This window comes from Syngnathus scovelli, chromosome 13, assembly GCF_024217435.2.
Source record: "Syngnathus scovelli strain Florida chromosome 13, RoL_Ssco_1.2, whole genome shotgun sequence".
Classification (NCBI taxonomy): domain Eukaryota; kingdom Metazoa; phylum Chordata; class Actinopteri; order Syngnathiformes; family Syngnathidae; genus Syngnathus; species Syngnathus scovelli.
The window spans coordinates 1,718,788-1,741,537 of record NC_090859.1 but is presented as its reverse complement, the minus strand read 5'-3'; the positions used below and the strand labels follow the sequence as shown (position 1 = coordinate 1,741,537).

Sequence of the window (22,750 nt, the reverse complement as noted above, 5' to 3'; positions counted from 1 at the left end):
CTCGCTAGTTTAAATCAATTTAGTGCTTCGTGAATGAATAAAATTAGCATGAACAGAGCCTCATCATGGAAAATGGTAGAAGAAATGCATAAAAGCGACGACGAAAGAGAGACTGAGAAAGTGTGTAGCGAAGGATATCTAACGCTATTCCAATCGGACACTGAGGAGGAAGACTTCGATGGTTTCAGTGCACAGGTGGAAGATGAAGACAACAAAGCTATTTTTTTTTTTACTTTTACTGGTATGCTTTTTTAACAAGCCCTGTTAGTGTTGTGCTACCGTATTGCTGCTGTGTTACCGCCACGTCTCAGTGACTTTTACCGGTGTAATGTTCACAGCAGATCTGAATATATTGTGCCATGTACTATGTGTAGTGCCCCTGGTGCCGAAGTGTGGGGGATCCAAAAAGAGGGTTGGTGTACAACGGGGAACGGTGTTGGTAATGCGCGGGTGGCAATAAAATACAAGACGATCCACACATCCAAGCGAGGCATCCTTCTTTTATTATTTAACGGGACCCGGAGACATTCCACTGGCGACAAGGAGGAGCACGTCCCGCGCGACGACAGAAACGTTCGTCGGACTCGAAAGAAAACAGAAAGAGGAAGAAGGATGACACGACGCACCGAGTGAGTTGCTAGGCTGACGGAGCTAACTCGGAACAACGCCGTCATGTCGCTCTCGAGCAGTGTCACAGTCCCGCAGTTTGACACAGAGAGCGAAGTCAGCTCCATTGGACCTCGTTGGACAAAGTGGACACAAAGGTTTGAAAACTACACCACTGCCATTAACATAAATGGAGATGCAAGGCTAAAAGCATTGCTGTTGCACTTAGCTGGAGAACGAGTGCATGACATTTACTACGACTCAATAGCGGCAGCAACAGACAAGTAGGCTGATACAAAAAAAACCCTCACGGACTACTTTTCACCCAAAAAGAATGTGCAATACGAAATATACATGTTAAGAAAAGCAGTGCAGCAATCAGGAGAAGACCTGGATAGGTACCACAGCAGGCTACGTTGCTTGCAAAGAACTGTGAGTTCGTTGACAGACTCTGAAATTAAAGTACAACTGATTCAAAGCTGTACGTCGTCTAGGCTGCGCAGAAAAGCATTGAGAGAGCCTGACTTAACGTTAAATGAACTTTTATACCACGGCAGAACACTGCAGCTGTCCGAAATACAAGCTATAGGTATGGAGCAAGGTGCAGTCGCTACTGTGAATGCAGTGCATCAGACAGCTCAGTACAGACATCCAGCTAAGAACAAATACACAGCATAGAGCAAACCAAATGTCCAGTGCAGGAACTGTGGAGGTAAGTATCCACACAAATAAGACTGCCCCGCCAAAGGAAAAATGTGCAGAGCATGTGGTAAACAAAACCATTTTGCAGGACAATGCCGCTCCACGTTCAGAAATAAAGACACAAAACAACACAAAGACAACAGACGATACCAGTACACACATCAGAAAGTATATCATGTGGCCAGCACTGCACCCAGTGACAACAACCAGGCAGACCCATTGAGCAGTGATGATGAACATGTGTTTGTTGTAAACACGAAGACCACAAAACTGCCATGGACTAACATCAAATTAAACAATATGAGCATGTCAGTCTTGATAGACTCTGGAGCCACAGCGAACATCATCAGCCAGACAACGTATGAGAGACTAGAGCCTCGCCCAGAGCTCAAACAGACTGCAACAAAAATATTCCCATATCGTTCCAACGTTCCTCTTCCTGTTGTTGGTGCATTTAAAGGACAAGCCACGAAAGGAGACAAGCAGTCTCACAGCCTGTACTACGTGATTCAAGGGGACAGTTTTTCCATACTAAGCTATAACACGTCCACGGAGCTTGGACTGATCAAAATAATCACCGCCCTGTCGCCCTCACCAAGCCGTTGCAGAAGAGCTCGTCAACAGCCACCCAGAGCTGTTCGAAGGAATTGGCACGCTGAAAGACTTTCAGGTAAAACTTCACATTAACCTCGACGTACAGCCTACATGCCAACCACACAGGCGTGTACCATTTCACGTACGACAGAAAGTAGAGGAAGAGCTAAAGAACTTTAGCAGATGGCATCATTGAAGCGGTGTCAGGTCCCACACCATGGGTATCTTCCATTGTGACTCCCCCCAAACCAAAAGACCCAGACAAAGTGAGAATCTGCGTGGACATGCGTCACGCCAACACGGCGATCGAACGCGAACGTCACATGACACCCACTGTGGATGACATCATTCATGAACTGAATAGAGCCACCGTGTTTTCTAAGCTGGACTTGAAAGCAGGTTATCACCAGCTAGAGCTCCACCCCGACAGCAGGTATATCACCACGTTCACCACTCATCTTGGTCTGAGGCGCTACAAACGCTTAAACTTTGGCATTTCATCAGCTGCAGAAGTGTTTCAAAACGCAATCTGCCAGACCCTCCAAGGCCTCAAAGGGGTAAAAAATCTGAGTGACAACATTATTGTCTACAGTACTTCCCAGTCCGAACATGATGATAACAGAGCTGTGTTCCAGAGGATTAAATAGAGCGGTCTCACGCTCAACAGAAAGAAGTGTGAATTCAACAAGTCCAGGCTCGAGTTCTTTGGATTCATCTTTTCGGCTGACGGCATCTCAGCGGATCCGAAAAAAGTAGCAGCCATACAGCAGGCCGGCGACCCACGGGATGCTGGTGAGATCAGGAGTCTGCTTGGCATGGCCAACTACTGCTCTCGGTTCATAAAGGACTTTGCCTCCATCTCTGCTCCACTGCGCGCACTCACGAGAAAAGACGCACAGTGGGAGTGGGGACCAGATCACCAGCGACACCACCATGTCCTTCTTTGATCCAAGTAAGGAGACAGAGTTGGTTGTCGACGCGAGCCGTGCACTCAGCGACATGGAAAAGCGCTATTCACAGAGCGGGAAGCACTAGCCGTCGTGTGGGGCTGTGAGTACTATCACCTGTACATGTATGGACATCTATTCACACTTGTGATTGATCACAAAGCCCTTGAAACCATCTGGAACAACCCCAGATCGAAACCACCTGCAAGAATCGAACGGTGGGGACTGAGGCTTCAACCCTACAACTTCAGAGTGGAGTGCAGAAAAGACTACATCTCCCGTCATCCGGTGCCTTCACAGACCAACAACAGCACATGAGCAGCGAAGATTGCAGAAGAGTACATCAACTTCACGTCTCATTACGCCACACCAAAAGCGATTATCCTCACAGAGATCAAAGAAGAGACTCTGAAAGACGCCGTCTTACAGAAGGTCAGTGAACACATCAGACAACATGTGGAACAAAATCACAGACAACGCTCAACACGCTAACATTCTGAGACACTTCAAACAAATCAGCAGCGAGCTGACAGTATCCCCCGCTGATGACATCATTCTGAGAAACAAGAATTGTCATCCCGTCAACCCTACAAAACAGAGTCCTACAGGTCGCACACGAGGGACATCAGGGAATAGTAAAAACAAAAAAACTTCTGGAGAATATCTGTTGGTCATTGTAGATGACGACACCCGGTACCCAGTGGTTGAAGTTGTTAACTCAACTTCTGCTAACACAGTCATACCAGTCATGGACAAAGTGTTTTCCATATTTGGCATTCCAAGTGTCCTTAAGACGAACAATGGCCCCCTTTTTAATGGTGACCAGTTTGCAAAGTTTGCTACTTATTTAGGCTTCCACCATCGCAAGATCACACCACTGTGGCCTCAAGCTAACGCCACTGCCGAGCGTTTTATGCGCACACTGGGCAAGTGCATCCGTATCTCAGGAACACTGAATATTCCTTGGAAACAACACCTCAACACCTTCCTCGGGGAATATCGTTCCACATACGTCATCTGATGGCGCCGCGGATGGCTGCCACGGTGAGTCGCTCTCTGTTTCTTTGTCTTATTTTGTGTGTTTTCTGTGTCTTCTGCTGTCCATCCCGGATCACTTTTACTAGAGAAGCACTGTTAAACATCGGTCAGTCTTCTTCTGGTATTTTCTCTCCTGTTCTCTCTGATTCAGACTGTTTGTCGGAGATTTTAGCCGGAGCGGCGGTGCTATACAAGCTAGCGCGACGGCGGCGACGCGGAAAACGAGCCGGAGCCCTCGTAAAGCTGAGGCAGAGAGGGTTCCGTTCTGCCCTACCGTCAATTCATCTGGCGAATGTCCGCTCCCTGGCGAACAAGATGGACGAACTGCTGCTCCTCACTTCAAGGAACACGGACTTCAGCAGATCCGCCGCGCTGTGTTTTGTTGAAACGTGGCTTAGCGAACGAACCCCCCACCACGCCATGGAGTTAGCAGGGTTTCGGCTAACGCGTGCAGATCGCAGCGCGGAGCTCTCCGGAAAATCAAAGGGAGGTGGTCTCTGTCTCTACATTAATGAACGTTGGTGTACCAATGTCATGGTGTTGAAAGAGTTTTGCAGCCCTTTCCTAGAAACACTTTTCATAAACTGCCGGCCGTTCTATTCACCACGGGAGTTCTCCTCGATCGTCATGGCGGCTGTTTACATCCCACCACACGCACGTCAGAATCAGAAATCAGAAATCAGAAAACCTTTATTGTCATTCTACATAGTACAATGAAATTGGAGACCTCCATCCAGTGCATGAGGTAGATACAAGTAACATAGTCAAGTAAACGAATAATAGAAAAGTAGATGAATCATCGGAAACAGTAGTGCGGACAAAGTGCAGTAGTAGTGCAGGAGGAAAGTGTCATCAGTGTCGGCTGGAGTTGAGGGCGGCTATGGCTTTGGGAAAGAAACTGTTTTTGAGTCTGTTTGTCCTGGTCTTCATTTGCCAGTAGCGTCTTCCAGAGGGCAACAGGTCAAACAGGGCGGAGCCAGGGTGGGAGCTGTCCGCTGAGATGGCCTTAGCCCTGCTGAGGCAGCGGGTAGTGTAAATGTCCGTAAGGGAGGGCGGCCAATGATCCTCTGAGCTGCCTTCACCGCTCTCTGCAGCTTCTCCCTGTCAGCGGCGGTGGAGCTGCCGAACCATACTACGATGCAGTAGGTCAGTAGACTCTCGATGGAAGAGCGGTAGAAGGTCAGCAACAGGTCGGTGTTGAGGTTGTACCTCCTGAGGACTCTCAGGAAGTGTAACCGCTGCTGAGCCTTCTTGACGATGGTGGTGATGTTCTCTGACCAGGAGATCCGGTCAGAGATGTGGACGCCCAGGTACTTGGTGCTGTGGACCCTCTCCACCTGCTCGCCGTTGATGAAGAGGGGAGTTGGCTCAGGGCTGTGCCTTCTGAAGTCTATGATGATCTCGTTGGTCTTCTTGGTGTTCAGAGCGAGATTGTTCTCTGAGCACCAGTCGACCAGCTCCAGGACCTCCTCTCTGTAGGCTACCTCATCGCCATTGGAGATGAGACCGACCACAGTGGTATCGTCGGCGAACTTGACAATTCGGTTGTGGTTGTGAGCCGGTCTGCAATTGTGAGTGTAGAGGCAGAAGAGGAGGGGGCTCAACACACAGCCCTGTGGGGAGCCGATGCTCAGCGTACGGGTGGAGGAGAGGCGGGAGCCAACTCTCACAGCCTGGAGTCGGTTGGTCAGAAAGTCATGAATCCAGGCACATGTGAGAGAGGGGAGTCCGAGAGTGTCCAGCTTTGTGGTGAGTCTGTCCGGGAGGATGGTGTTGAATGCCGAACTGTAATCCACAAAGAGCATCCGGACATAGCTCTGCTGCTGCTCCAGGTGGTTCACCGCACAATGGAGGGCTACGGCGATGGCGTCCTCTGTGGATCTGTTGGTCCGGTATGCAAACTGGTGGTGGTCAAGGTGTGGGGGAAGATAATCCTTGATGTGCTGAAGAACCAGCCTCTCAAAGCACTTCATGATCACCGGAGTGAGGGCCACTGGTCGGTAATCATTCAGGCTAGAGATGGCCGACTTCTTCGGCACTGGGATGATGGTTGAGGTTTTCAGGCAGGGCGGGACGGTTGCTAGGGCCAGGGAGCGGTTGAAGATCGCGGTGAAGGTGGGGGCGAGCTCCTCAGCGCATGCCCTCAGCACCTTGCCGGGGACCCCATCTGGGCCTGCGGCCTTTCTGGGATTCACTGCAAGGAGCACCTTTCTGACCTTGTGCTCCTGAACAGTGAGTGGAGTGATGTCAGAGCTGGGTGGGGGAGGGGGCAGGGCAGGGACAGGGGAGTGCTGCTGGGATGTTCCAAACCGAGCAAAGAAGCTGTTTAGCTCCTCTGCCAGCTGTGCGCCTTGGTCTTCGACTTGAGCGGCACTGCCCCTGAAGTTGGTGATCTCCTGGATGCCCTGCCACACCTTACGGCCGTTGTTGCTGGACAGGTGGGACTCGATGCGTTGTCTGTGGTCCGCTTTCGCCCGTTTGACTCCTCTCCTCAGCTCAGCTCTGGCAGCGCTGTACAGAGCTCTGTCTCCTGACTTGAAGGCGGTGTCGCGGGCTCTGAGGAGAGAGCGGACCTGGCTGCACATCCAGGGTTTCTGATTAGGGAAGACCCGGATGGTTTTGGTCACAGTCACATTGCTGGTGCAGAACGGGATGTAGCCCAGAACTGTGTCTGTGTGTGTCCCCAGCTCCTGGTGGTCGAACAGGTCCCAGTCTGTCCGTTGAAAACAGTCTTTGAGTTTGTGGAGTGCATCCTCAGGCCAGGAGGTGATGGTCCTTAAGGTGGGTCTGAGTTTGCGTCTGAGGTGGGTGTACGCAGGGAAGAGCAGGAGGGACAGATGGTCTGATTGCCCGAGGTGGGGAAGGGGGATAGCTTTGTATGCATGTTTGATGCTGGTGTAGACATGGTCCAGGGTGTTCTCACCCCGTGAAGCACACTTTACGTGCTGGTGGAAATTCGGCAGTACAGTCTTTAAGTTGGCCTTGTTAAAATCCCCCGCTACAATGTGGAAGCCATCAGGGTGAGCCTGTTGTTGTTCACTCACAGCTCTCAGCAGGAGAGAGAGTGCCGTGCTTACGTCAGCGTCGGGTGGAATGTAAACAGCAATGACGATAACAACAGCTAGCTCCCTCGGGAGGAAAAAAGGCCGGCACCTGACTGCCATGTACTCGAGGTCCGGACAGCAGTGGCTGCCTACGATGGTCGCATTGTTGCACCAGTTATCGTGCACATACATACAAAGCCCCCCACCCCTGCGTTTACCGGAGTCCAATGTTCTGTCCGCGCGTAGCAGGGAGCGGCTTGCTAGCTGCATGCTAGCATCGGGGATATCCGGGCGCAGCCAGGTTTCGGTTATAATAATCACACAACAGTCCCGGACGTAGTGGTTTCCCGTGAGCTGTAGATCCAGGTCATCCATTTTATGCAGCAGGGATCTGGCGTTGGAGAGAAACAGGCTCGGGAGAGGCGGCTTGTGCGGTTGTTTACGTAGCCTTAGCATTAGGCCAGACCGACGGCCTTGCTTTTGCTTCCTCTCTCTTCTTCGCCTGCGTCGCCTCCCAGACCCGACAACAATCCACGGAGACCCCGGCGGTCTCGCAATCTCATCTGGGATGTTGTGCTTGCGGTGAAAGTCACTTGAAATAGGTATCCGTGATTGGTATCCAATGTCCGTGAGCGAGTGGAAAGTGTACTTGGGATTCCAAGTACAGAGTGTGCCAAAGAGTGAAAATAAAAAAAGATAGGCAAAGAAAAAAGAGCACTGGCGTGGAGAGCCGTAAGCCGCTGCGTCCGTGCGCGCCGCCATCTTGGAAACGTGCGAGTGAAGCCACGCAGATGCTGGCTGACCAGGTGACAGACATGGAGAAACTTCTACCAAATTCACTAATCATTGTTCTGGGCGATCTTAACAGGGCGAACCTCGCACACGAACTCCCCAGATACAGACAGCATATAACGTGTCCCACCAGAGGGGCACAGACACTGGACCACTGCTACACCGTAATTAAGGATCCATACCACTCTGTGGCTCGTGCAGCTTTAGGACTCTCGGACCACTGTCTAGTTCATCTGATCCCTGCCTACAGACAGAAACTAAAAACTTCTAAGCCTGTGGTGAGGACTGTCAGGAAGTGGACACTGGAGTCAAGGCAGGACCTCCAAGCCTGCTTTGACTGCACCGATTGGAGTGTTTTTGAAGCTGCAAATTCAGACTTGCATGAACTCACTGACAATGTCACATCATACATCAGTTTTTGTGAGGATCTGTGTGTGCAGACTAAGACCTTCTGCACGTACAACAACGACAAACCTTGGTTTACACCGAACCTTAGGAGGCTGCGCAAAGTCAAGGAGGAGGCCTACAGGAGCGGTGACCGGGACCTGTTCAAGCAGACCAGAAACACACTGAACCGAGAGGTCAGGAAAGCCAGGAGGTGTTACGGGGAGAGCCTGGAGAGACACCTCTCTGCCAATCCTGATCCCTTAACAGTGTGGAAAGGCCTGCAGAGAATCATGGGCTTCAAGAAACGAACCCCCCGTCCTGTGGAGAGCCCAAGGCTCGCTGACCAGCTAAACAGGTTCTACTGCAGGTTTGATCGGTCCTCCCACACAACGGGACCTCCTGCAGCACAATCCACACAATCCACATACTCACCTCCCCCCACAACTGCTCTGTCCACACCTCCATCACCGTGGTCACAGACTCTCTCTCTTGCAGAGGCCGCGCCCGCACTCCAGATTGGCGAGAAGTGCGCCAGATGTTCCGGAGACAAAAGATCAGGAAGGCACCGGGCCCAGACGGCGTGTCACCTTCCTGCTTGAAAGTCTGCGCTGAGCAGCTGGCGCCCACCTTTGCACGGATCTTCAACTGTTCCCTGGAGCTGTGTGAGGTGCCCTCGTGCTTCAAGAGCTCCACCATCGTTCCAGTGGCCAAGAAGCCCGCCATCACAGGTTTGAATGACTATAGACCTGTTGCACTGACATCTGTGGTCATGAAATCTTTCGAGAGGTTAGTACTGAACCACCTGAAGGATGTCACGGGCCCCCTGCTGGACCCCCTTCAGTTTGCCTACCGGGCAAACAGGTCGGTGGATGATGCGGTCAACATGGGACTGCACTACATCCTGCAACACCTGGACACCCCAGGAAAGTACGCCAGGATCCTGTTTGTGGACTTCAGCTCGGCGTTCAACACCATCCTCCAACAGAAGCTCATCCAGCTCGCGGTGCCTGCCTCCACCTGTCAGTGGATCACCAGCTTCCTGACCAACAGGAGATAGCGTGTGAGGCTGGGGAGCATCACATCTGACACCCTGACCACCAACACTGGAGCCCCTCAGGGATGCGTCCTCTCCCCACTGCTCTTCTCCCTCTACACCAACGATTTCTCCGCAAGTGACACTTCCGTGAAGCTCCTTAAGTATGCAGACGACACCACTCTCATCGGACTGATCCAGAACGGTGATGAGACTGCGTACAGACAGGAGGTGGAGCGGCTGGTCCACTGGTGCAGCCAAAACCACCTGGACCTGAACCCGCTCAAGACAGTGGAGATGACAGTGGACTTCAGGCGAGACCCTTCACCACTTTCACCCCTCACTAGCCGCAGTAATACTATTCTCTCATCAGACACCTTCAAGTTCCTGGGAACCACAATCTCTCGGGACCTGAAATGGACCGGCCACATAGACTCTGTCCGGAAGAAGGCCCAGCAGAGGCTGTACTTCCTGAGACAGCTCAAGAAGTTCAACCTGCCGCGGGAGCTGCTGAAGACCTTCTACACTGCCATCATCCAGTCTGTCCTCTGCACCTCCATCACTTTCTGGTTTGGATCGGCCTCCAAACAAGACAAGCACAGACTGCAACGGACAATAAGGACTGCAGAAAAGATAATTGGAATCAACCTCCCATCTATCCAAGACTTGTACCTGTCCAGGACCAGGAAACGTGCAAGTAACATCTCAACAGACCCTTCGCACCCAGGTTGCAGCCTGTTTGAACTACTCCCCTCCGGACGCCGTTATATAGCTCTGTACACTAAAACCAGCAGACACAGAGACAGCTTCTTCCCCCAGGCTGTCGCTCTGATGAACTCACACCACTCTTAGAGTCTCAGAGTCATTACTGTGCAATAACATCCCGCTTTCCACACCTTTTTTGTCTACACTGTTTGTACTATGTGTCCTCTCTGCATCCATTGCAGCCTGGTCATCCTAGAAGAGGGACCCTCCCATCTGTGGTCTCTTCTCAAAGTTTCTCATTTCCCCTAGCTGGAGTTTTGCGTTTTTCCTTGCCCTCTTGGGAGTTTAAGATCAGTTTAAGATCAGGGGGTGTTTAAAAATATCTTTCGTTTTTCACATGTCCTGAGTGTTGTTGTTCGTCACCTAAATGTTGAACAGAGGCTATGATTTACCGAAGTCAAATTCCTTGTTTGGCACGCTCAAACATGGCGAATAAAAAACTCTTGAATCTTGAACATCACACAGCACTACAGGTGCTTCACCAGCAGAACTGTTGTTCCAACGAAAGATCTACACGAAAATTCCCACAGCCACAGCCATCAGCTGAGATCCGGCCATCATGACCTCATTCTACCGTGGTACCATTGAGAGCGTCCTCTCCAGTTGTATCGCTGTGTGGGGTGGTAGCTGCACTGAATACAACATGAAGGCCCTGCAGTGCATAGTGACCACAGCTGGTAAGATTATTGGTGCTTCACTCCCCTCCCTGAAGGACATTTACACCTCCCATCTCACCCGCAAGGCGACCACGATTGTGTGTGATGTGAGTCACCCCGCTCACTCTTTGTTTGATCTTCTGCCCTCTAGGAAGAGGTACAGAAGCCTGCGCTCCCGCACCACCAGACTCACCAACAGCTTCATACTCCAGGCTGTTAGGATCCTGAACTCTCTCCCCCCTCCTGCATAACGTCCTGTACTTTTGCGCTATATTCTGACTGTCTGCTATATGCACACTTGCTCCATTTTTGCTCCTCTTATTTATATATTTGTTTATTTATTATTTATTCATCGCTCTTATTTATTCATTGTTTGTGCCTTCTTGTTTTTACTTTTTGTGTTGTTTACTTGTATGTGTATTGTGTACTATGTCTTGTCACCGTGGGATAGTGGGAAACGTAATTTCGATCTCTTTGTATGTCTTGGCATGTGAAGAAATTGACAACAAAGCAGACTTTGACTTTGTTTTACTTTGACCATCCGAGCAAGATGAAAACCTACGCTGACACATGTCGTCATGCAGCAACAAGCACATTCACCCCAGGAGACACAGGGCTTTACCATCAGCCCAAGCACAACAACCTCACCACACCCTACAACACTGAACCATACAAAATATCAAGGATAAAAGGCTCAATGATTACAGCAACAAAAGATGGACATTCCATCACAAGGAACTCATCCTTCTTCAAAAAGATCCATGCCGCGTCGCAGAACGCTCCGCCAGACTCCGTCCATAGCCACGACGTACCTGCTGAGGATACACCACCTCCACGATATACGTCGCGACACAATAGACGTCCTCCTTCGTATATTCGTGATTATGAGTAATCTTGAATTTTTGCATGCACTGAAAACGTTTAAACTCAGTTTGGAAGTGACGTTTGATTCCATGTAAACTGTTTTATTGGAGCAGGGTTTATGCACAAAATATTAAGCTGTGTTGTCCCAATATAGAGGTTTGTTTTCAGGTATCACTACGAACAAATTAGTGGTAAAGAATCTATAAGGAAAACTGCATTCAAGCGTGTCTATTGTTTCAAAAACTGCATTCAAGTTGTTTCCTGTTTCAAAACTAAAAGAATAGAGTGATGTCATGTTCACAGCAGATCTGAATATACTGTGCCATGTATGTGTAGCGCCCCTGGTGGTGAAGTGTGGGGGATCCGAAAAGAGGGTTGGTGTACAACGGGGAACGGTGTTGGTAATGCGCGGGTGGCAATAAAGTACAAGACGATCAACACATCCAAGCGAGGCATCCTTCTTTTATTATTTAACGGGACCCGGAGACATTACAACCGGTATGTTTTTTTTAATCCAGCCCTATTAGTGCTGTGTTACTTCCATGTTGCTGCGGTATTACTGCCAGGTCACAGGCAGCGTTTAGAAAGACATGTTAAAGTACGTTATTAAAACTTTAAAAAGGCTTTCTGTGTACTGTCTTTCTATGTAAATAACTCGTGCGCACGTGCGGCTTGTAGTCCGGTTTATATAAGAAAAAAGTAAAATATCCCCGAATTTTAGCTGGTGCGGCTTATAGTCCGTTAAAAATCTAAACGCATGCGGCTCGGGGAGGAGCTGAGTAACGCAGCACAACGCTGAGGTGATGAGCGACCGCAGCCTACGGGTATTTCAAGGGCCAAATTTTAAAGGTTTGTGCATTTGACACTGATTATTGAGTTCATTTTTACAGCATGGTAATTTGCAATGGAATTAATGAATCCATTTCACAGGTTAAAGTGCCAGCCCTAATTAATACGCTTAGAATTGAATGTCTGACTTTTGGAAATGTTTTGGGCAACATATAGTTTGGATAAAGCACCACTCATTTTTTTTCAGGAAATACAGTACGTATATCACAAAATGACTTCATAAGCATTTTTCATATTTATGGGTAACAAATAATACAAGGAAACTTTGAGGGGGACGAGTATACCCAATATTCAAGATAGGTTTACACATTTGCTTTTTCAGGCTTACTCTTAACTTAAAAGAAATTATAATAATGAAACAATGTAGTGAATTGTGACTCACCATAGCAAGGTGAACAGGGATGCCAGGCTCAGGAATGCAAAGGTTGTGTAGGGACATCAAGAGATCCTGGAAATTGGCTTCCTAAAGCACTCAAAAGACCAAATATCCATGAAAATTAAGAATATTCTGCAATGAATATAATACGACACTTTCTTTTAACATGTCTTTTTCTCTAATGTCAGCTCCAGTCCCACGTTCACACTGTTCACATTTAGTACGTTTGGACTTATTCAGCACTACACACATAATTAAACAACAACAGAATCTTCCAAATACTGCAGTTTTTCCTATGGTTACCTATGGTTGACATTGATAAGGATTTTCATTCAACTATCGATCGGTGGTACATAGTGACATTTTGCAAATTACTATTGATTGTATGTATGTATGGTATGTATGTATGTATGGTATGTATGTATGTATGTATGTATGTATGTACGTACGTATGTATGTACGTACGTACGTATGTATGTACTGTATTGGCCCGAATATAAGACGGTGTTTTTTGCATTGAAATAAGACTGAATAAGCGGGGATCATCTTACATTCTGGGTCTAGACATTATACCCATTCACAACGCTAGATGGCGCCAGATATCGTTAAAGCGAATGGTGAACTTAATTCCCCAGGCCAAAGCGAACCCCTGTCACGAAGAAGAAAAATAAAAATAGCGGTAGCAAGAAGAAGAAAAATAAAAAATAGCGGCAAGAAAGAAAAAAGAAAATAAGAGAAGCGATAACAGAAAATGGAGAAACAGTAGGTTTATTTACGTTTCAAAAACCAGAAGCCATTCATTTACAAATGTGATTGCACTTTACTTTACATATTTAAATGTTCAGATATTAAGATGTGATACAGTTTTTGCATAATTTGAATGAGGTAAAATAACCTGCTTTTTCTCTCGAATATATTGTTATAATCATTTGTTTCAGATGTACTGTAATTATTTTCTGTATAAAAATTTAATTTGGTGTTCAAAAATTCTTTTCTCAAACTTGAGTCTTGAAAAGAAGGGGTCTTCTTAAAATCAGGGTCGTCTTAGATTTGGGCCAATAAGGTATGTATGTATATATGTACCTACGTACATACGTACGTATGTACCAGTGACGTGCGGTGAGGTTCATGACTGGGGAGGCACTGACGTCACCCCCCCGGTAAAATTTGTCCAGCACCTAATCGTGTCACAAAAAAGGTTGGGGAACGCTGCTCTAGTGTGGCTTATTTATTATTTAATTTGAACTATTTTAATTAAAATCTCATATCAGCAGTCTTCACACATAATAACACTCAATAAAGCACATGGAATCAAAAACTTGTTTTCAATCGTTCGTACCACTCCGTTCCGAAGTCCCGTTGTCTGAATCAAACCTTTTAACTCCGGAGTTGCTCTTCCTTTACTGATGACCTCCTGGTTCGACCGAAAATCCATACTTGAAAATCATTTGGATATGTAATCCTCTATTGTAAAACGAAATGTAAAAACGGGTAAAAAAATGTAAAACCACTTATTCTACAGGTAGGCGCATGAAGCATCCCGGGATCACTAGCACCCCCTGCCATAAGGCTAGAGAACCTTTTTTCGTAGCCTCCTAAGGTCTCTTTTCAAAGCCATTTTGTTCATCTGAAGAAACACGACGTTACAGACAGATGACAAAAAACACTAGATATTCAATACATCAGCTTAACTGCGGAAATTTGTTAATATAACCAAAGTGTTTGAACACTTAAACAGCGACATCGAGACAGACAGCAGTTCAGTCTAACTGCAGAGCATGTCAGCATAGGCAGCCGTGGAATTACGCAATCTTCAAAGGAGGCAAGGCAGGAAGTTGGCTCCGCCGAGCGAATCGTCTTCGGTTTTAAAATAACTATAAAAATTCAGCGATTTTGGTTCAAAATGATACAAAACCATTAAATGTAAAAGGAGAATGACTTTATGATAAAAACAATTGAATTTGTTTTTCCCTTTTTCATGATGGCAGGGGAGGCGTAGCCTCCTCTGACCGCACGTCCCTGGTATGTGCGTATGTACGTATGTACGCATGTACGCATGTATGTACGTACGTATGTAGTTACAATACATGTATTTTCCTTACCTGGCCAATTATGGTGTAATCTGCAACAATGTTTAGCAGTTTGTAATACACATCAAACCATGGCAGGTAGCTGGAGGATACAAATAAAGTTTGAAATTTGACAGCTCAAGACTATACAATGAAAGCGTTTTTTTAATTTTGCATTCACTCCAATATAAAATTGGAAATAATGCACTTGCACTATTAATTCAACGATTAAAACAAAACAAAAATAAATTACGAGCTTCACCTAAGGATACAATAGCAGGTGTGTAAGCTTGAGGAGAGCCGACAAAACCCAAATCTGTGTTTACTGTTGATGTCAGTCAGGACAAATGTGAAATTCTGATTTTGTTCCATCTGGTTGACACTGCGGAAAGAAAATATTTGAGAGTATAGAAAATGTCAACCTTAGAAGACTAGTTCACACTTGAAAACCTTGAAATTATTTTTAATGAAAAGAACAGTGGGTAAAAGAGTTTTTTTTTTTAAATCATTAATATCAACAATATTTTTGCTTACCAAAAACCTGGCTTTTTGTTACAAAGCTATTTTGTGTGATGTTAAACCCATATGGTCTGCATTAAAAATAAAATAATTGGCCACATTGTTCAAGATTCAAGATTCAAGAATTTTTATTGGCCATGTTTGAGCATGCCAAACAAGGAATTTGACTTCGGTACATCTCAGCCTCTGTTCAACATTTAGGTGACTAACAACACTCCTACTAGGGGAAATGAGAAACCTTGAGAAGAGACCCTTCCTATTGGAGGGGAGTGTAAATGATACATTAGACTGGCACACAGACAAATAGATAAGCAGAAAGTTGTGTCAGTGTACCTATCCAAGCAGAATGGAAAGCAGAACTTTGGAATGGTTTTAATAGTGTCCTGTGGAAGAGATGAAAATTATTAGCATTGCACTCAATTTCACAATGTCAATATGTAAAAGCAGCACATTGTACTGAGCCCCCTTTGTGAAATAAAATACATGTATGCCCCGCTGTTTCAAAATGTAAAATGCTGAATTGTGTATTGAGTGATGAATCGAGAGAGAGGATCCACTATGCATACAGGCATGGGAGAGTGAGGGAAGCGAAGAGCAGAAAAAAAACGGCCTGCGTCCCTCATAATCGATTGGGGAAAACATAGGGAGCTGCACTTGATGCTGAATTCATCATTCACCACTTTCTATGACATTAGCAAAAAAAAAAAAAAAAAAAAAAAAAAAAAAAAAACCCACATTAGGAATGCAAGTTGAGGCGCCTTAAGAGAATTTGTGGATGGCATAATACCTGATGTTCTTTTGAATCTTCTATGAATCTTTTCATGGCACCTTCAAATCTCCGGTAATTTGACATTAAAGAAACAAAGGACTGTTTAGATTCTTTGATCCGAAGGCTTCTCGCCTTCCATTGTTAGCAATACCAACAATGCAACAAGTTGCCAAACTTGCCAAGCTGCAAAATTCAATTTGAAATGCAACAGGGGGTGAAAATTTACGAGGGAACACGTACAATTTAGGCAGGCAACCCTCGGCCGCGATACATATCCATACAGAGACCCTTATATTCCCATGTCAAACAGGAAGTCCCCACTATGATCACGATGGATTAAAGCCCCAATTATAAAATACTTAACTAACAACCCAATCTACGTATAAAAAAAAAAAGTTTCGAAGTTAGAACAAGCGGTATGAGAAAGTGTAAGAAAATCTACCACAGATGCAATGTGATTCAATGCTGATAACTACAGATAATGGTCAAAACATATACAGACACAATATAAGGAAATGCAAAATAAAACAGACCTCATCTTGGAAGTCCTCTGGGAATTTTCTTCGGATGGCAGGCTCTGTTAGAAACACAAAATTAAGATAGAATTATAAATGTACAAACCAGAAAAGTCATTTTCTTCTTTCATCATGAATGCCCACTTTTCGACTGCCGTATATTGCGTAGTGGTGGTTCACTTTCTGAAGCAAAAACTGCAATCACAACTCTTGGTTTCTGATGGGCATCTAACAATGATGTAATTTCCAAAATGATTGACAGGAAGTTCCCATAGGCTCGCCACCTGTGGGAGGGGCCAAAGGGGTCATGTGCAAAGAGAGCTGGGCGGCGACCAAAGTGGTCCGATCCCCGGTGACAGAAGCTGGCTATTGGGACATGGAATGTCACCCCTATGGCAGCAAAGGAGCCCAAGCTGGTGTGCGAGGCAGAAAAGTTCTGACTAGACCAGTGGTTCTTAACCGGGGGTGCTGCGAGCATGCTTCCTAGGGTGTGCGAGGATACCCTGGGGGAAATTTACAATTTTTCGGGGATAATGGTCGGGTAACCGAAAAAAGTGAAATTTTCTGGAAATCATTGTGTTAATTGGCATTAGGGATAATGCTAATTAAGCCTTGTAGCTGTAAAGTAAACCAATTATTATTATAATAATTACCGTATTTGCCGGTGTATTGGTCGACCTTTTTCGATCCAAAACCGACCGAAAAAAATCGACCTCGACTTATACACCGAGTCATAAAATTTAACTTCGTATTCATCGCTTCAAATGTGATGGTAACCAAGGCCGTTTCTCATGCATCTCATTGTGCGTTGCACTTAGAAAATTTGAACCGGGCGGCGTGCGCGAGTGCGCGGCCCGCTGGAAGTCCAATGAGGCGCCGCAATCTCCTCCGCGGTGCTTATAAACAGCCGATCCGCTCAGCGGGGGCTATTTTCGGCCACTTGGCGCGTGCGCACGGCCTCCCGGATGTGCCGGGCGGGTGTGCGAGCTCGCCGGCCGCTGGAAGTCCAATGAGGCGCCGCGATCTCCTCCGCGGTGCTTATAAACAGCCGATCCGCTCGGCGGGGGCTATTTTCGGCCAGTTGGCGCGTGCGCACGGCCTCCCGGATGTGCCGGGCGGGTGCGTGAGCTCGCCGGCCGCTGGAAGTCCAATGAGGCGCCGCGATCTCCTCCGCGGTGCTTATAAAGTGCCGATCCGCTCGGCGCTATTTCCGGCCTCCCGTTGGTGCCGGGCGGCGTGCGCGAGCTCGCCGGCCGCGATCTCCTCCGCGGTGCTTATAAAGTGCCGATCCGCTCGGCTTGGAGCTATTTCCGGCCTCCCGTTGGTGCCGGGCGGCGTGCGCGAGCTCGCCGGCCGCGATCTCCTCCGCGGTGCTTATAAAGTGCCGATCCGCTCGGAGCTATTACCGGCCTCCCGTTGGTGCCGAGCGGCGTGCGCGAGCTCGCCGGCCGCGATCTCCTCCGCGGTGCTTATAAAGTGCCGATCCGCTCGGCTTGGAGCTATTTCCGGCCTCCCGTTGGTGCCGGGCGGCGTGCGCGAGCTCGCCGGCCGCGATCTCCTCCGCGGTGCTTATAAAGTGCCGATCCGCTCGGAGCTATTTCCGGCCTCCCGTTGGTGCCGGGCGGCGTGCGCGAGCTCGCCGGCCGCGATCTCCTCCGCAGTGCTTATAAACAGCCGCATGCGCACGGCCTCCCGGAATTTGAACACATTTCGTCAATAAATTTCGCATATTGAATTTTGAAGTTTAATATAATGCAACAATTGAGCACGACGTAAATTTCCGTCGAATTTTAGGGGGTCGACTTATACACCGAGTCGACCTGTACACCGGCAAATACGGTATTTAGGGTTTAGGGTTAGGGGTAGGGGTGCGAGAACTGGTTGGTGAATTGAATAGCGTGCGAACAAGGAAAAAGGTTATGAACCACTGGACGAGACATAGTCGGACTTGCCTCCACACACAGCTTGTGTTCTGGAACAAGTCTTCTTGAGAGGGGCTGGACTCTCTTCCACTCTGGAGTTGCCCACGGTGAGAGGCGTAAGGTGGTCGGTGCCTGTCATGGCGGCAACCCCCGAACCCGCTGGTGGACACTGGCGTTAAGGGATACCATCAAGCTAAAGAAGGAGTCCTATTAGGCCGTTTTAGCCTGTGGGACTCCGGAGGCAGCCGACATGTACCGGATGGTCAAGCGGAACGCGGCCTTGGCAGTCGCTGAGGCAACAACCCGGGTGTGGGAGGAGTTCGGCGAGGTCGTGGAGAATGACAGCTTCGAGGAAATTCTGGTCCATCATCTGGCGCCTCAGGAGGGGGGAGCAGTGCACAGTTAACACTGTTTACAATGGAGACGGTGTGCTGCTGACCTCGACTCGAGACCTGAGTCGGTGGGGAGAATACTTCAAAGACCTCCTCAATTCCACCGACACACCTTCCATTGCGGAAGCAGGGCCAGGAGAATCTGTGGTGGACTCTCCAATCTCTGGGGTTGAAGTCACCAAGGTAGTTAAAAAGCTACTCGGAGGCAAGGCCCCGGGGGTGGATGAGATCCGCCCGGGGTTTTCAAAGGCTCTGGATGTTGAGGGGCTGTCCTGGTTGACACGCCCCTACAGCATTGTGTGGACATCGGGGACAGTGCCTTTGGAGTGGCAAACTGGGGTGGTGGTCCCCCCCCCCCTCTTTAAGAAGGGGGACCGGAGAGTGTGTTCCAACTACAGAGGAATCACACTCTGGAAAGGACAAGATCCCAGATACAAGCGGCCGAAATGAGTTTCCTCCGCTGGGTGTCCGGGCTCTCCCTTGGAGATAGGGTGAGAAGCTCAGTCATCTGGGAGGGACTCGAAGTCGAGCTGCTGCTCCTCCACGTTGAGAGGAGCCAGATGAGGTGGCTCAGGCATCTCAATAGGATGCCTCCTGGGCGCCTCTCCGGGGAGGTGTTCCCACCGGCAGGTGACCCCAGGGACGACCCAGGACACGCTGGAGAGACTATGTCTCTCGGCTGGGATCTCCCAGGATGAGCTGGACGAAGTGGCTGGGGAGAGGTAATTCTGGGGATCCAAAGGTGCTGCCCCCAGGACCCGACTCCGGATAAGCGAAAGAAGATGGATGGCTGGATGGATGGTTGGTTGGTTGGTTGGTTGGTTGGTTGGTTGGTTGGTTGGTTGGTTGGTTGGTTGGTTGGTTGGTTGGTTGGTTGGTTGGTTGGTTGGTTGGTTGGTTGGTTGACAGGAACATGACAAGATCAGACAGACAGATTTCACTTCATTAATCCCTTGGGATTGCTCCCGCAGGAAATTCTTGTCCAGCAGCATTCATACTACAGAGTGAGTATATACAAATATATAAAAGACACAGACAGTATCTCACAAAAGTGAGTACACCACTCTCATTTCTGCAATGTTTTAATTATATCTTGCCATGGGACAACACTGAAGAAATGACACTGAGACAATGTTAAGTAGTCACTGTAGAGCTTGGATAGCAAAGTAAATGTATTTTTACTTAAAAGTAACTCAAAATACAACAATAAATCTGTAAATTGCTGTGCCTACACCCCGACTGAAAATGTCAAAATTGGACCCAAATGTCAATATTTTGTGGGGCCACCATTATTTTCCAGCACCGCCGTAACCCTTTTAGGCATGGAGTTCACCAGAACTTCACAGGTCGCCGCTGGAATGCTCTTCCATGATGACATCACGGAGCTGGTGGATGTTGGAGACCTTGCGTTCCTCCACCTTTCGTTTGAGGATGCCCCGTAGATGTTCAATAGGGTTTAGGTCTGGGGACATGCTTGGCCAGTCCATCACCTTCACACTCAACTTCTTTAGGAAGGCAGTGGTCGTCTTGGGGGTGTGTTTTGGGGTTATCGTGTTAGAATATTGCTCCGCGGCCCAGTTTACGGAGGGAGGGGATCGTGCTCTGCTTCAGTATTCCACAGTACATGTTGGCATTCATTGTTTCCTCAATGAACTGTATCTCCCCAGTGCCACCAGCACTCATACAGCCCCAGACCATGACGCTCCCACCCCCATGATTGACTGTAGGCAAGACACATTTGTCTTTGTACTCTTCACCTGGTTGCCGCCACACACGTTGGACACCATCTGAACCAAATATGTTTATCTTGGTCTCATCAAACCACAGAACATGGTTCCAGTAACCCATATCCTTAGTCTGCTTGTCTTCAGGATATTTTCAGTTGGGGTGTACTTACTTTTGTTGCCAACATTCTACACATTCATTGTTGTATTTTGAGTTACCGTAATTTTCGGACTATAAGCTGCAGCGGACTATAAACCGCAACAGCTAAAATTTGGGGATATTTAGTTTTTTCTTATATACCGTATCTTTCGAGGTCGCATTAGCCATAAAATGCACAATAGCGTAAAAAAACCCATAAACAAGTCGCTCCGGAGTATGAGTCGCTGTTTGGGGGAAATTTATTCGACAAAATCCAACACCAAGAACAGACACGAACGAGCAACAACAGGCTAAACCAGGTATGGGCAAACTACGGCCCGCGGGCCACATCCGGCCCACGGGACCGTGTAATCCGGCCCGCCAACCCTAAATAAATTGTATTATTAAACATTTTTTTGGGGTCATTTTGCCTGCAATGACTGCGTTTCCCCAGTAGATGGGGAACCACTCGCCTGCGCATTTACTACCGGAAGCCGGGTCAGAAAGCTCGGTGCGCACTCACAAGTGCGTGTACGTACTCAGTAGTACGGAAATGGCACACTCGCGCTTATTTGTATCAGTGCCGAATTTAGAGCGTGGGCTATGACGACAGCATTCTTGTAATTTGCGCGCCGAGCTTTCGGATACAGTTTTACGCTAAAGCCACCCACAAACCTTGCCCTGGAATCCTTCCATTAAAATGAGTCGCCCAAGGAAAAGCAAGGTGGACACTGAGTGCCGAGTGTTTAAAAAGAGTGGCCAATTTGGCTCGACGTACGCGACGTGACGTTCAGCCACATGAACATCAACATCAACCCGTCACAGATCTAGGTAAACGGACCAACACCTCGGATCTCTCCTAAGAATTGCCACAACAAATTTTACTCCAGACTATAACACACTAGCAAAAAAAGGGAGACCAACAACACTGTTCCCACTGAAAATGAAGGGGAGGCTTTCAAGTTTGTTGTAAAAAAATGCATTTTGAATATGATCTGTACAAATAGCAGGGATTGAAACTAGCGACAATTCTCATTTTCAAACAATGCAGGATGCTCAAGGACATTGATGCACCACCTGTTTGTGACTAATATTAACCTGTAAAGTTCTTAAGGTTTACTTTAAAGAAGTGTTTCCCGTTTCCTCACCTCTGTTACCAGGTGTTTGTGAGTTAAAACTCTGCTCTGATTTTCAGATACCCCTTACCGTGTTGCCGTTTTGATTACTTTATTTGGATGTATGCTTTCACCGATTCTTCAAGATGATATATTTGGTCAGAATGTTTGCCGTTTGATGTGATCTCATAAGATAAACATCTTTCATTAATCTGACCTGCAGGCACTGAAGTGATGGAGACTGTTATTCATAATAACAGTGTCGTATTTTATGAGAATCACTGATAGCAGTTTTTTAGGGATGTTTTTTTTTTTTAATGCTGTTAATAAATGCATTTGTTTTCAAAAAACTTTTTTTGAATATCCATGCTTTACTACCTACTAAAGGCCCAAACCTTTTATGCAATGACCTTTACAGGTCGTTTATATTACTTCACACAAACACTACATCCATCTGCTCCTGGTTCGGCCCCACGGTCAAAATTTAGAACCCAATTCGGCCCGCAAGTCAAAAAGTTTGCCCACCTCTGGGATAAACGATAGGTATGCTAACGTGACATAAACACAAACGAAGAGCTGAGAACGGGCCTGACGTAACATTCAGACTTATTCAAATAACTATTACATAAATAAGACGTTTATAAAACCATCTGTGTCACTCCAATTCATTAGACCCATCGATTGTCCTTTATGTCAACAATGCCGCCCGGGTGCATGCCACTGACGGCGGTTGCACTTCAAAATATTCCACAGGCCCATATAACGATATATGAATTATATATCAAATAACTATTATATAAGCAATAATGTTATCAAACTATCTGTGTCACTCCAAATCATTAAATCCATCGATCGTCCTTTAAGTCGACAATGCCAGCCGGGTGCGCGCCGCTGTCAGCGCTTGCACTTCAAAGTATTCCACAGGCCCATATA

General features: G+C 47.4%; 1 protein-coding gene across 10 annotated transcripts in view; it reads right to left on the bottom strand.

Annotated features, from left to right (window-relative positions):
• The window catches only part of dennd1a (DENN/MADD domain containing 1A), a 147,529-nt gene that overhangs the window by 97,556 nt on the left and 27,223 nt on the right, over window positions 1–22,750 (bottom strand). For 7 of the 10 annotated variants that reach the window (XM_049738648.2, XM_049738645.2, XM_049738649.2 and 4 more), the window contains 5 exons: window positions 16,544–16,587; window positions 15,575–15,624; window positions 14,985–15,104; window positions 14,756–14,825; window positions 12,660–12,740 (listed from right to left, as the gene is read on the bottom strand). In XM_049738648.2, the coding sequence (XP_049594605.1) occupies window positions 12,660–12,740; window positions 14,756–14,825; window positions 14,985–15,104; window positions 15,575–15,624; window positions 16,544–16,587 (365 nt within the window). The other 3 variants (XM_049738650.2, XM_049738655.2, XM_068652810.1) reach the window with 2 other exon arrangements.